Source organism: Periophthalmus magnuspinnatus, chromosome 23, assembly GCF_009829125.3.
Source record: "Periophthalmus magnuspinnatus isolate fPerMag1 chromosome 23, fPerMag1.2.pri, whole genome shotgun sequence".
Lineage (NCBI taxonomy): Eukaryota > Metazoa > Chordata > Actinopteri > Gobiiformes > Gobiidae > Periophthalmus > Periophthalmus magnuspinnatus.
In genome coordinates this window covers 15397967-15413346 of record NC_047148.1, presented here as the reverse complement: position 1 = coordinate 15413346, position 15380 = coordinate 15397967, and the positions used below count along the sequence as shown (strand labels likewise).

At 40.1% G+C, this 15380-nt stretch overlaps 1 protein-coding gene across 12 annotated transcripts in view; it reads left to right on the top strand.

Annotated features, from left to right (window-relative positions):
• Positions 1-15380, top strand: part of eps8a (epidermal growth factor receptor pathway substrate 8a) — a 180889-nt gene that overhangs the window by 162910 nt on the left and 2599 nt on the right. The window contains exons 1-24 of one of the 12 annotated variants that reach the window (XM_055231785.1): positions 304-545; positions 6532-6610; positions 7062-7126; positions 7260-7316; positions 7547-7614; positions 7699-7860; positions 8392-8541; positions 8605-8687; positions 8798-8934; positions 9479-9549; positions 9832-9958; positions 10058-10146; positions 10220-10294; positions 10400-10548; positions 10710-10893; positions 10970-11097; positions 11437-11548; positions 11619-11759; positions 11837-11872; positions 12111-12134; positions 12538-12808; positions 13248-13428; positions 13944-14076; positions 14293-14345. In XM_055231785.1, coding sequence (XP_055087760.1) covers positions 6552-6610; positions 7062-7126; positions 7260-7316; positions 7547-7614; positions 7699-7860; positions 8392-8541; positions 8605-8687; positions 8798-8934; positions 9479-9549; positions 9832-9958; positions 10058-10146; positions 10220-10294; positions 10400-10548; positions 10710-10893; positions 10970-11097; positions 11437-11548; positions 11619-11759; positions 11837-11872; positions 12111-12134; positions 12538-12808; positions 13248-13428; positions 13944-14076; positions 14293-14304 — 2514 coding nt within the window. In that variant the 5' untranslated portion in view covers positions 304-545; positions 6532-6551 and the 3' untranslated portion in view covers positions 14305-14345. Of the gene's footprint in view, positions 1-275; positions 546-3484; positions 3562-6531; positions 6611-7061; positions 7127-7259; positions 7317-7545; positions 7615-7698; positions 7861-8391; positions 8542-8604; positions 8688-8797; positions 8935-9478; positions 9550-9831; positions 9959-10057; positions 10147-10219; positions 10295-10399; positions 10549-10709; positions 10894-10969; positions 11098-11436; positions 11549-11618; positions 11760-11836; positions 11873-12110; positions 12135-12537; positions 12809-13247; positions 13429-13943; positions 14077-14292; positions 14346-15380 lie in introns of those variants that run through there. The other 11 variants (XM_055231784.1, XM_055231779.1, XM_055231780.1 and 8 more) reach the window with 11 other exon arrangements.

The window sequence follows — 15380 nt, the reverse complement described above, 5'->3', positions numbered from 1 at the left end:
GTCACTTTTGAGTAAATCTATTTTGTAGGGGCATTCAGTATTATTTTTGTTTGGATTTTGTTTGGATAGAAAATCTAATTTAGACCCACTGTGTGTAAACTGTATGTCTATTACAGAGGAATAGGATAAATCTATTTCTTAGTCCCTTAGTAATAAATAAATGACAAATAAATAAATAAAAATGAAATGGTGGCACAAATCTACATGTGTGATCAGATCAGCATCAGTCTCCTAAATGGGCGGGTCCACTGATAGTGCCTGCGAGTCAGCACACAGGGCAACACAACACACACTGATACACACACAGACACAGACACACACGCGCACGCTCCAGGTTGGCTCAGCGCTGTTTCTCTACGCGCTATTCAAAGTCAAGTCTAGTGTAAAGGCAACTACAGCTCCCAGCACCAACTTTAGTAACCCGGGTCCCTTGTCGCTGTTCGTATGGGAGCAACAACACAATTTGGAGAAGGAAATACGCGTGCCATGTGGTAGCAGTCTGACGCCGCGTTACATGGATTATTTTATAAAGCCCACACCTGCAGGTAAGCCCCTTTTAATTGTTTTTGCGACAGATTTTGGCGTTTCCTATGGCATTTGATGAAATACAGTGCTGTGTGTGTGTGTGCCAGGTAATTCTTAACAGGCAGGCCAAACAGTGCATTGTTCATCATAGCGCAGCCGATGTAAATTCAAACCGTGGCAACTTGATCTGTCCTTGTGCTTTGCGGAGAAGAGGTAGCCTGGATGAAAGCAGAGAGCCCCAGACTGCACGAGGTGTTTAAATGTTATCCTACGTGTCCCCTTTACTGATGATTTTGTTTCAGTGATTTGTCTACATCAAGCTATATTTAAATAGACAATAACATAATTTAAATCCATCCTTAAATGCTCAAAAGCGCACGGTCCTCATTTGGTGCCACGTTTGATTACGCATGCCTCTTTTAACATTACAGTCACCTATGTTTATACCAGGAAATGCGCACATGGTCACACTTGGATATAGCTCTAAAAGTAAACTGTTTTTGAGGTGGCAAAATGTCTGTATGATTAAAAAAAACTTGTCTCCAGCTGAGGTCCACCCATCCACCCATTCACCCATAGACTGGGGGCCACCGGTAGTCTCTGTGTAGGTGTATCCCCGCCCCTTGTTACGCGGGGATCTTTGTTTGGTGAGTCTGAATGAACGAGGCGCTGTTGCCGGGGATGAGATAGCGCGTGTACGTATTGTTCCGCCGGGGTGAGCGCAGGGTCTGCTTCACGTTGGTGTTTTTATCGCAGCCATTCTAAACAGTCAGCTGTGCTTATCTCATCCACACTGTTTAGCCTCCAGCAATGGTCAATGTTATCCAGGACGCGCGCCTGTTCAAAGCAGCAGTCTTAGGAGCAGGTGTACACTGTGTTCCTGTGGATAATAATAGGCCAGAGTTCTCATTAGGCCCTCCTTCTGTAATTGGTGTTATGAACAGGCCAGGTCTCAGGTGGTGGCTCTCCCTGTCACCTCCAGAATAACACCAGAACCGACCTGCACTTATAGGTTTGATTCAAGTCTCTAAGGAGGCATCAACTCTCCTTCTCTCTCATCCTCTTTGTCTTGTTTCTAATCTCTGTTGTATGGAAGTAGTTCTATTTCTTTCTCTGGAGTTGACCTAAAATGAATGTGATCTTGTCCTTGGCCTAATAGGCTACGACGTACTGGGTCCAGGATTTTGCCGGAGAACTTGGAAGCAGCTTGGAAATCTCCGTTGCATATGGTGGAAGAAGGAAAAACAGTCTTGTAGAAATCAGTTTGCTGTTGTAAAGCACTTGAAGGACCTTTGAGCAGGGAGTTGTGCAATTTCAAGTGTTTTTCATGTATTTGCTGAAGAAACGTATTCCCTCCTTTAGCCTGATAGGGAAAGACTAAAGTCCACAGCTGCTCCCTTCTGTTTTTCTCCGTTTTTGGATTTTCATGGGAAATATCTCTTTGACGGCGTCTTGGGACCTCACACTGGGACTATTTTAGAATCTTTCCCACCCCCAGAGATTTCAATGTCCGGTCCTCTTAGAGCTTACTAATAGTGCACAATCTCCAGAGATGTTTGACATAATTTTGGATGCAATACAGTAAAACAGTACATTTAAACTCACTGACAGCGCTGGCCACAACCCTGGATATACATGACCATCAGGAAGGACATTTAGTGTTGTATTTTTGCCAGAGTGTCCCGTGATTAAACATATTTAATAACTTCAATTCATTCATTAATATCAGTCTCTGTCTAAGTCTGTCACTAACAGATTGGGAAGTGTCATTAGTTGCTCCGGAAAATATCACGATAAACAACAACGCTGAAAAGTTCCAGTAAAATATGAGCTGCAAAAGATAAACAGCAGAAGTTAGAAGGTCTGTCTAGTACTTGTTCAACCCTGTGTAGCTTACATTTGATCTTATTACCAAAAAAAATAGTTGTACTGAGGTCAAAAATGTTGTTCCATCTGTCTGTTTTTGAACAATAATTCAACATAGTGATTATTATGACAGACCTATGTCGATATGCAGATTTTATCAGCTATAGTATCAGTTATAGCAGTACCACAACAACACTTTTTGGCTTGGACGGCAGGCTTCTTGCTGAGATGTTTCCGATTAATGACAGTGATGTAACCAAACCTGCCAGGTGTCACTTTGGTACTTGTGCTTCTTATGGAAACAAGAGCTGACGCCAGTTTAAACAATTGTAAGCGTCACATTCTGGGAAAAGTGTCACATCATCGTTGGACTGTAGGTTGTGAAATGTGAACTCTATCAGTGAGTTTCGGTCTTGTTCTTGTGACAGATCTTTTTTTATATAGTGTTTGTGTAATCAATAGTGTATCTTTGAGAGGGTCAAAGTTCAATGGGAGAGGGTGTACACTGACTTAATGTAATTATCTGTGTCTGTGCTTCTGTAGGTTAAATATCTTTGGGTTTTTGGATACAGTTGTCACTTGAGTTTTTGCAACTTAAAGATGCACTACACGCACTTTTCTGGTGAAGGTTACACACTACCTGCTTGTTATCGCCATGGAGATGTTCTTGCTTCACCTGGAATGTTTCACAGTATTATATATCTCCAGACAAGTCAAGTTTCAGGTCAGGTCTGCGGAGAGGCGACCCTGCTCACTTAACAAATTCATGTTTTTTTTATGCATTCTTGACAATAAATCAAGCACAACAGTGAACAGCTTCATATGAATAAAAGTTCAAACCTATGAAGGCCAAAAACGTATTACATCCAATTAAAAGCCCAACCAGGATATCACCTTAACTGAAATCATGGAACCGATCACGCAAATTTTTCAGTATCGTGTGGATAATCAATTCTAGTATCAATATCTGTGCAATTCTGTTAGTGCTTTCACTGTTGCCACCTGTCACTCTTTGAGGCCCCACCCACTGCTCCAAATGACTCATTAATTAGTCCTGTAAGCTCGTCAGCCCAGGAAAACATGCAGCTACAAATCCAGGAGCTGCAGTAATCTGCCAGACATGAAGCATAGCTCAGACTGTACCTGTGAGCAGAGCAGAGAGATAACCAGGTAAGTCTCAATGTGCCTCGTGTTTTAGCAGCTAGATGGTGACTGTTCACTGAATACCTATTTAGTCTAGTGTTGTTATTTAGATATGGCATTATTCAAATAAAAAACACAGTCCTGAAAATGCTGTAAAGTACTATGACTTCAGTGCATACTGTTTTTCATTATTCAGACCTGAGCAGGTTCAGCGTTATATCAGGAGTTCAGACATGTGATGCTAGATCCAGATTAGAATACCTGTTGATCATTAGCAAAGGTACGGTGCTTTGTAAATTTGTATTTTGATCTAAAAGCTCAAGAACCCAATTTCTGAGTGATGGTGGTCTATAGTGTCACTGAGTTTTGAGGAATAGAGACACAGGTTGGTGGTCCGCACTGTTTCCTCAGCCCTTTACATTCACAGAGCACGTGCTGCTGTTGTATGTAGGTTAGTGTCCACGTCCTGGATCCTGTGGGAATCACAGAGGAGAGGGCTGATCACAGATGAATCAATCCATACCCAGTGCTCTCATTGTGCAGCCTGATTAGAGTCGGTCTGACCTGAGGTCGCTCAATCATCATCAGCACAAATGTCCACAGTGACCCATTCCTCTCCACTGTGCACGAATTAGCCTTCTCTTAAATATGGAATGTTTAAGGCACACAAAGCGTTCATCATACATTTAGCCACCTTCCCATAAGAAACCAAACAGCTCCATTGCTTGTAATGGAAAGTCTTCTAGATGCCTTGCTTTTTGACATGGAGGTCACAGAGCTGACTTGGGTCAACCTAATATAGTGCATAGTGCAAATATATATTTGTAATTTGTGGCAGTATGTGAAGTAAGAAAATAGTCATGGACAACAGTACCAGTCCTAAATGAGAGGAGGGATTAGTGCGTAGGCAGCATGGATGTAAATCTTCTTACAAATCCTCTTTACTTTCTTCTGCAAGACACAGAAGCCACTGGCTTTGTTTGACACTGTCTGCACCAGCTTTTTCACAGTGCATTATTAGACTGGAGCTGCAGGTGGTAAAAATGACAGAGCAGTTCCTCTTTGGTGAGTCAACAACAGTGTATTTGGCCATGGGTTAATATTTAAACAGTTTTGAGCTTGATAAAACATTAATGCTCTTTTTCATAACAGAGACAGGAAATAATTAATTTCTCTGATCTCAGCAGCACTGATGCTTATATCGATTCAATTTGGTTATATAACTATGTTGATGGATTTTTTTAGAAGTTGCCCCACGACATTTAGCTATTTATTCAGATGATGCAGACAAATTCAAAGCCAATCTGAATAAGCATGTCCCTGTGAGGAGCTAGGTCACTGTATGTGGTTGGAGGTCTGTGCTGCTGTGGAAACGCTTTACTGCCCCACTCCTCGATTGTGGGGAGCACAGTCAGCCGCATGCCATGTGCTGTTGTCATGGCAACCAGATTCAGGCTGTTATACCTTGTATGTAGTACTTACAGTGAGCATGAGGCCGAAAACAAGGATAATATACTGTATGCCTATCAATATTATTGATTATTGAGCATGTTTGTCACAAAGACCTTCTGCCTCCAAAGTCTGTCCTACACCATGTTTGGATATTGGATAAGTGAGCAGTTTCTGCTGCTGTCTCAAAGCATCTGAGTTTATAAATGTGTTTATGGCATTAGAACCGTGAAACTCTATTGTGTTATTGGACTATCATCTCAGAAAATATTTAGGATTCTTAAGCCTAATCATGGACTAAACTAGTAGAGATGGTATGATGTGGATTTCTTTGGATTTTTAATATTGATATCAAGGACCACGAATTTATGTTAAGCTATAGTTACGTTCACAAAACGTTTTGCTCTTGTAAAGCATACAGCCATATTTTTAGCCTTATAGCTCCTCTGTTTCCATTTTTACTAGTCTGTTTAAAGACAAATCTGATGCACTGAAGACAAACTGGTTGGACATATGGGCACATACAGACTGGGGGAATGCAGAAAATGTCAGATTGGTACATACTTTTGGCTAAATTTTTGGCTTATACACTAAAAAGTGTAAATAACAGGTTGATATTAATATCTTATTTCTATATAAAATATAATTGTGGTAATATCTTATGGCGTTGACTGTCTCTTGGAGGACGAACTATAATCTAAGTAAAGTACGCCTCTGTTAAACTCCTCATGAAGCAGATGTGTATTCTGTGATGACCAGTGCCCCTTCACCACCGTGTGAGGAGCACGTGTAAAGAACGAACAATAGTGTGGTGTCCAGCAGCTGTTTGGCACTGATAAGTTTCTCTGACATTTACTGCTTCGCTCTGTCACTGACATTACACTCACTTTAAAGAGCCTGGGCAAACCTTTCACACAGATAAAGCCATAGCTTCAAATGGGAGCATCAGACTAAAATGAAACGCCTTAAGAATAGTTGATGCAGGCCATGTCCGATGTCACAGATTTGTGTTTAACAATGGTATTTTACTGTAGCGGTGTTCATGCCCGTTGCCGTGGCTACAGAGTCGTACACGAGAGAGAGTCCCAAGTGAATAAAACATAAGAGAGAGGAGTCCTGGGAAAAGCAATCACACACAGTCTCGTTGTACATGAAGCAACACTGTGTCCTTATTCAGCAAACACGACCCCAGTGGCTTTTGACTCCCAACTATTCACACGTGACTGAAGAGACATTCAGATTAAGAGGACAGTTTATTTAATGGTGCAAAGGTTTAATTTAGAAAGATTCATTATGTGTTTTTTTGTGTCTGCTAGTGGTGAAGAATATTGACTCTGTTGAAACATTGGTATAAAAGTGACATATATTAGTTACATATTTTTAATGACTATATAAGTAATGGCAATAACCTCAAGTTTGAATAAGAAGAATAAATATAAGACTAAATATGTATCGTGACCATGTATCGTTTGTATATAAAATATGAATTCAGTTTTGTGTATATAGCGTATTGAATGGCCCTAATTTGTATGTTGTCCACTATTTCAGCTGACTGTCACTGAGGCAGGATGAACGGCTATGACACCCCGACCTCCAATGTCTTTGGTTCATACAGCACCCAACTCAAGTAAGACTTTGTTTATGGGGTAAGATGCTCAGATTGTTTTGTTTATTCACAACAGGTGGGTTGCCGTGGTTCAGGGAGCGAGTAGTAAAGTCGTTTGATGCTCTCGCAGCATTAAGCAGTCCCATTAAATATTGATGCTGTCAGCAGTCAGAATCAAGCCAATGTGTGAAAATATCACGTTTCACAGACACTCGAGCTGCTCTCAGTCGTCCTGTCTCCAGAAAACCATGTCCCTGAAATAAACACAAAAATAAACACATTCTGCACTTTTTAGATACAAATATATATATATATATCGATATAAGAGTTCTTGTCAGGTATCATCACAAATAATCTATTTAACCTTTACAGACCCAGCACGACAACATTCATTTAAAGTAGCATTTATCCACCTTGAGTTGCCTTAAATAAGATCATTTTTAAAATTTTTGATGTTTAATTTCTGTTGCAGTGGCCATGGCTCATCTTCAGAGCCTCCAAAATCTAAAGCCAAGTCCAGTGCCAAAGCTATTTACGGTGAGTTTGTTGTCTATTGTGGCCCACAGCTGGAACACTCTTACATTATGCTTGCACAGAAACGGTTACACTGGTTTTTCTACTGCCCGGCAGCCCTGTGCATGTTTACACAATGATTTTCTCACATTTACAGGAAGAGAAGAAATGTATTTCTTTCGCTCGTCTGCCAAAAACAAAAAGCAAAGTCAAAGTGAGCAGAGTGAACTGTGTCATTTGTGTTTTTGAGATCATGAGATGTTTGCATGGACTTGTGGTGTTGTTTAGGCTTTGAACAAGATAAGAAATGAAATGTATGATTGTAGAGGTCAAGGTGATGTTCTTTCTTTTAAAATGTAAAATGGTGTGAATTTTGTGGAAACACTGCACAACTACCTCATCTTATGTTTAACTATGCAACTACAAGTATGGCTTTTTTTTCAGAACAAAGAAAACACTACACAAAAAACAGCATCAACAGCCTGACGGACACTTCACAGTATCATGTAGAGGTAAGACATTGACTCAAAAAAACTCATCTTTATAGCTTCTTTTGCATTTGTTGATGTATTTTGTCGTGAATGGTCCCCCCTCAGCACCTGACCACATTTGTTCTGGACCGTAAAGATGGGATGATCACAGTGGATGATGGGATTCGACGCCTGCGCCTGCTCGACGCCAAGGGCAAAGTGTGGACACAAGAGATGCTTCTGCAGGTGGAGGACAAGGCCGTGAGCCTCATAGACCTGGAGACCAAGGTCAGCGTGGATCTATCATTTAAGACAATTCAGTTTAAAGTGCATATGCAGGTTACACTATTTATTCAGATAAAGCTACACTATGTAACTTTTCAGGTACACTATGTAGCTTTTCTGCTACACTATGTAACTTTTATGGACATCCACAACCTGTTTCTATAGAGACAAGCAGGCGAGGCGAGACCATGATACAGGTCAGATCTGTGTAGAGAGGAACCTTGTCACAGATTTTGCTAAAAAAAAACAAAACAAAAAAAACTTGGTTGTTCCTTTTATGACAATTTTGACAAAGTTTTGTAATTTTATTAATTGGTTGGACATGGGCAGCAGATGTAGAGTGGAGGTTATTCCATCATTTTTAGGCACCACACTACACAAGGGCCAAAGCTAAAGCTAATTTACAGAAGAGAATGTTTTGGAACGTATCCCAACAAACTTGGTAATAATTTCACATGAAAACCTGTCATATGCACTTAAACTCCTCCTGCTATTACATACAAATAGGAACTTTAGAATGTGATTATTTTTCAGAATGAGTTGGAAAACTTTCCCATTGGGACGATACAGCACTGTCAGGCTGTGATCAACGCCTGCAGTTATGACTCCATCTTGGCGGTGGTTTGTAAAGAGTCAGGGCAGATCAAACCTGACCTGCACCTTTTCCAGTGTGATGACATCAAGGTAACAACTTTTATTCAGACTAATCTAAACTTGAAGTACACAGTTTAATGGTGTTTCCTTTAGGCAAACCTGATCCATGCAGATATTGAGAGTGCCATCAGTGATGCCAAAGGTGGAAAAGTAAAGAAGAGGCCAGAGACACTTAAGTAAGAGTCGTCTTATGTATTTCCATTCTTTCATTTTCTTAAGTACTTGATATTAGGTTTCTGCAGAGATCAGAGTTTCTGTAGCTAAATGTTGAATAATGTGTCTTTAGAATGATCCTAAAAAGTGATGGGATTATCCCTCCGCCCCCTGCTGCCCCTGCCCCTGAGCCTCCTGCTACTGACACTCAGGTGGATGTGAAGAGTCGCGTGGCAGCCTGGTCTGCGTGGACCAGTGAGCAACAAGACCGTAAGTAATCATGGCTTGTACTTCTGCGCATCTGTTTGGTCTGTATATATACTGTAACATTAGATTAGATAGAGGCTTAGTGATTATAACATTCATCCACATTGCTTATGTGTGAATGTGGTGTGTGAGTGAGGTAGGTGGTGGTGCAGATTGGCAGCCTCACTTCCATTATTCCACACCAGAGCAGCTGTACTACAGATATAGTGGATCATCCCTTGGAGTTTGGAGTTTCTGAATAATATTGCTTTCAATTCAATTCAATATTTCTTTATTTCATTCATTAAAACAAAACAAATCAATGCAACATATCTGCATACAGTATTTCAGCTTTTGTACAATTATGATAAATGAATGAAAGGGCAGAGAAATAATATCTGCCCCTTATCAACTCTGACTCTTATTCCTTCCAGTGTGTTACACTGTTACAATGCTTTAATTACAATTACAGGGAAAACTCATTTAGTGTGCAGGTTTCTTTCTAAGTTCTAAAGTCCGTATGTGTTATTACAAAACATTAACTGACTGACATGACTTTTTGTGGCAGATGAGAAGCAGAGAGTGTATGAGCTGGATGGTTCATTGGAGATGACCGCTGCCCGTGTCGACAGAGAAGTGGTCAGTTTATTTTGACTGAACTGTATTTGTGCTCTGGCTCTAAGCATTTAGTGTGGTGGGTCATCTGGGTTTACAGCGCGAAAGACCACAGAGGATTTAAAATGATTGGTCTGTGTATTTAAACATTTAGTCTGCATTTTTATGTAACCAGATTTGAGCTTAAGCGTTTCCAAACCCTGATAATGTTTAACCAGCAAGGGAAAAATATTAAACATTGTATTAATTGTTAAGAATGAAAACAAAAATGGCTCTTAATAATGAATGATTTACTTGTTGACACAGCAAATATTGAACCACCTTTTGGATGACATTGAGTTCTTTGTAACAAAACTGCAAAAAGCAGCAGAGGCTTTCAATGAGCTCTCCAAGAGGAAAAAGTCTAAAAAAGGCAAAAGGAGAAGTCCAGGAGGTAAAGTTAAGTTTTTATTTTAAATAGTATTACCTTGTCCCTTTGAATAGTGTTTACTGTAATTTTACTTCAAGTAATTTGTACAAATGCATCCTATAGAGGGTGTGCTCACTCTGCGCTCCAAGCCTCCCAGTGAAGAAGAGTTTGTTGATTGTTTGCAGAAATTCAAACATGCCTTCAACCAGCTGGTGCGTGCCTCTGCTGTCAGTTGTTTATTAAAAGTTATTTTATTCAAATGTTTGACACTAAGTTTCTCCACAGGGAACATTGAAAGACCAGATCCAAAACCCGAGTGCTGTGGATCTAGTTCACTTCCTGTTCATGCCCCTAAAGATGGTCAGCCCCTCATATTTATTATTTCTTTGCATACCTATTTTTCTGTCTCTTTTGGCCTATAAACATCTGTTGTTGGATAGAATAAAAGGTATATTTGTCTTGCAGGTGATTCAAGCCTCAGGCAGTGTAGAACTGGCCCGTAGTGTCATTGTTCCTTTCCTCACAAAAGAAGCCATCGACTTCCTCCATGCAGCAGGCACAGCAGAGGAGAGGCACATGTGGGTGGCACTGGGGGATGGCTGGACCAAGTGCAGGTGGGCTGTGAAGTGCCAGTCAAAGTGTATTAAGTTAAGCCCAGATGATTGTGTTTCATAATTCCGCTAGTGGGTTCACAAGATGAGGCATTTTTATAACCAGTGTAAATGTGTGACAAATATATCTAAGGAACAGATGTATGTTTTTCTGTTGTCTCCAGGTTGGAGTGGCCCAAAGATCACTATTTCCCTCCTTGTGTTCTGAAGTTTCGTGACGGTTGGGAACCTCCAGCCGTTCCATTAGTCCCCCCCTCACATGAACAGGAGCTGGCACATTTGGCTGAGAGCCTGGCTAATGCTGAAATCCAGAGGAATGAGGAGCTGAACCTTCGATTGGCCCAAGAGGTGAGATATTGTTATCCACTTACAATGACTCCAAGCTGCCTACCATCACTATAACTGTGTGTGTCTGGTCTTGTAGCACTCAGTGCTGCAGAGGTTTCCTCCTGGAGATGGGTACGTCAATACCACCTACAAACGCATGCAGGCTTTGGACCCCAACATGGCTGTGGCCACTCTTAAGCAAGCTGTCACCCGCTGTGTCGACCGGTAACTTGAGGTCAAAAATCAAAGCCCTGGAGAACTGCTCCCCTTTTACGCTTTAAGCTCATTTCTTTCACTTGATCCTGTTGAAGTGTTTCCTTTTTCTAAAATACTAAAATACTTCACCTGACCTGACTTCTGTTCTCTGTGGATCTGGCTCTATTCTTTCAAATGTTGGATTTGTTTTCCTATTCAAATGTTTAAAACGTTTGGACACTTCTCCATGGCTCTTAGTTAAAACAAATTCTTTACTGAAATAAGCAAGAGAGGGTTCAAGAGGGGTACAATATACCATTTGTTTGGGTTACTTAATCCATTATCATGACAGTTTTTGTTTGTCGTCAGGGGGTATGAGGCTGATGGCAGAGGTCAAAATAAGATGATCGCCAAATCAAAATATGACTTTGTTGCGAGGAATAACACAGAACTATCAGTTTTGAAGGATGAAGTTTTAGAGGTAAATAAAAGATCCTTTTGTTGTTCAGCATGACAAATGTTTTAATAATTTTATAATATGTTTCTGGTAGGTTCTTGATGACAGAAAGCAGTGGTGGAAAGTGCGTAATGGTTGCGGTGCATGTGGTTATGTGCCAAATAACATCCTAGAGATGACCAAAGCAGTGGACATAACAGGTAGAGGAGAGCCCGTCTACAGCCACACTATCCAGGTATGGGACACTAAACAATCTTACATGTTTCTCATTAAATACCCCTCAATCATTGTCTCATGTTCATTCTCCATAAGCTTATGATGCCAAAAAAGGAGTTTGAGTTGTTCAAGGTAAAGTAGGGAAATAGTCTCTGTAGTGAGGACTAGTTTAGTATTACTATTGTGTGCGTGTGCTCCTCTTATGTGCCTTATTCTGCACTTGGACTACAACTGTGAATTTGTGTTGAAATGTGACTTTTCGAATGAACCTGTAAGCTGTAGTGAGTTTGCTGTGCCACCAAACAAAGTTATTTAAATGTTTTGTTGCATCATGTAATTTTATATTGTTTGTTTCTTTGTACATTGGCAGCAATTATTGGGCGAATTGAATGAGGTAAACCAGTGTGCTTTAGATAGACAATGACTAGTTTTATGATCGCTAGTGTGTAAAGAAAATAAATAAAGGTGAGACATTCTCTAAGCTTACACACTCGGGGTGCATTAAAGCCCTAATGTATATTTGGTTCTGTTCTATTCCTGGTTTAGTTTCGAGCTTGGTCTCAGTTTTCAGGTGGTGATTGTGAGTGCCAGCTCTCATTGGCCTGATCATATAAATTATGGCTTGAGACTAAAACTGCAATAAAATCATGCACTGTTTTGTTGTCCTTTGCATTATTGGTGCAAAATAAAAACTACTTTAATAATACTGTATACTATAATATGTATGTTATGAGTAGGGCTGTATAGATAGTTGCTGGTGATTTTGAGCGATTTTAAGTTTACCTGTTGGATTTCAGAAGCAGACCGCCAGACCAGAGCACTCTAAACCAGTGGTAACTCCAATGCCCCCGACACCTACGTCCCCCACGTCCCCCACATCCCCTGTGTCCTCTCCCCCTTCCGCGCCGGTCAGCCTGCCCACTCCGCCTCTGCCCCCTCCCACCAATGAGACCACCAAACCCAGCAGCTGCAGCAGCACTGTGAGTCGCCACAACAGCACCACGTCCAGTGAGGGAAATGTCGCCATGAGGGAGCACAGCCAGGCACAACCAGCCATACCTGCAAACAGTGAGTGTTTCTATAAAGACACTAGGAGGTTTTATATTGGGGTAAACCATAACAATGTTCAAAAATGAATAGGGACATTTAATTATATTGAACAAAGGAATTCACCCTGACAGAAATATATTGTGTTTTATGTGTAATGACCAATGAATTTGAACAGAAGGATTTATTTTAAAATTTGAGTGAGTCTTTTTATCTATTTGATTGGCATAGGGCTGGGCATCAGAATACATTTAATTTGGCATTAATAAAATTCATTGGCTATGTTCACAATCACACAAACATCAGATCATTACCATCATTGTAATTTCTGTAATTATCAGAGTTGTCTAAACCATTTCAAATTACTGGGTTGTCTGAATATTCTAGTAATGGAATTTATGTTGGCTATGTAAATGTACCCACTGATATGGAGGCAGTGATGCTTTTCTTCTCTTTGCAGGGAGGAAATCGAACATGGAGGAGGTGCAGGATGAGCTTATGCACAGACTGACTTTGGGACGAAGCGCTCAGAAGAAGTTTCAGGTGCCCTGCCGAGGCAACCAGCAGACTGTGAGCATCACGTACGAGTCCTCTCCAGAAGATGTGAGGAGCTGGTTGGAGACTAAAGGCTTCAGCCCTGTGTGAGTCAGCCCTCCATCATAAAACCACATGTACCTCTATATTTATGCTTAAAGAATATTATTACATATTATGCTGTGTGTCTATTTACTATAAAACTACAACACATGTAGATCATTATTTTACATTTTGTTCAATATAATCTGCAAATAGCTTAATTGAAATGGGTCCATTGACTTTCTGTTCAAAACTGTGGAACTTCATAGACATATTTCACTGTAGCAACAAGTGGATTTTCATGTTTCATGTTTTTTTACAGTTAAAAAATTACTGCATGACATTTTTGAACTCTACTTGTAATTTGCAAATAAAAACAAAGCAGTGGGAGGAGATACATTTTCTGAACACTCAAGCCTTGAATGCAGAACAAAACAGGATTATTCAACCATTCATGAATCAATCAAACTACAACTATGAGCAAGCTAATGATGAGGCAACAGTGTTAAAGGTTGATTTTTTTTTTTTTTTTTTTTTTTTTTTACATAATATAATATGTCCCTATAACATTTACCTGTAGGACCATCTCAAGCCTGGGGGTCCTGACTGGTGCCCAGCTCTTTTCTCTGAACAAAGAGGAGCTGAAAACAGTTTGTCCTGACGATGGAGCTCGAGTCTACAGCCAAGTGATGGTGCAGAAGGCAGCGCTGGAGGTGAGTATACATCACTAAACATATAACATACCATATGTGTATTATGGTATGCTTTAATAAAGGAAATAATAATGGAAAATAGTAGCCAGATACGTTGAATATCTTTTACATAAAAGTGGCGAGGCCATTATCTTTAGCTCTAGGTTTTTGTCTTCACATTTTCTATCCCCAAACTCTGGCAAGGTCTGGTGTGTGGTATCTATTTCCCACCTGCAGGTTTTCTTCTGACTCCCCTTTGATCTTCTGAATGTGTTACTACATTTATTAAGGTATTGTTTCCATACTGATTTTCACGGCTCCATGCTGCTGGTCAGATTCAATTCACCTGTTATCATTATTTATAAATCTAACTAGGGTGCACCGATATTGATACCAATATTGAATAATGGTGCTGATACTGAAAAATTAGCTGAATCAGGCCTTGGTTCCATGATATCAGTGAAGCAGATATCTCGGTTGGGCCTTTAACTGGATGTAATAAGACCTAGAACATCTCATGTTTTTTTTTTTCATACAAAGCTGTTTAGTAGTTATAGGAGGGATAAATAACAGTTGCATAACACATTTGGATCTGTTGTGTAATACGTTAACTGTGTTCTAAAGAAATAAGTGCCATTTTTCATCCCTACAACTGAATCGGCTTATGTCAGGATCGGCAAATACTTTAAGTTTAAGTATGGATAACTGGATTGGTGCATCCTTACATTTAACTGTCATGAGTAATAAGTACAATTTAAAAATAAATGCAACCACTGATGGTCAAACAGACATCAGCTGTGAGAGTGTAAATCTGGCCATCAGGATGGTGCCTATAGTTAAGAGTAGTGCTGCCCTGCTGTACAGCTCCCCTCACATCCCAAATGATCCCTTACCCCGAGCCACTGCTCCCCCTAGTGTCTAGGATGTAGAGTGTCACTGGTATCTTGCATGGAGACATCAAGAGGCATACCTGTGTGGTTTTTAGTATTGGACAGTACTTCTGCATGTTTTTACCTGTTACAGTTAACAGGGTGCACATACAAATAGACATGTGTTTGTCTTGTATTATAAGAAATTGCAGATTGTAATAGAACTTCCCCCTTAAAATTTAATTTTAGATTTTATGTAATTTTATAGCTAGGTCACAAGTTTTAATTTTCTTTTAGAGTAGTGGTCCATGTCAATTTTTACTATAATTGTTGAGTTTGTACTCCTCAACATGTATTTTTGCTTGTTGCTTAAAATACCAGTGGAGTCACCATTTTCTAAAAGGCTCTCCACATTCTAATAATTTTAGCTTTTCCTTTTTTATTGCTACTTTTAGT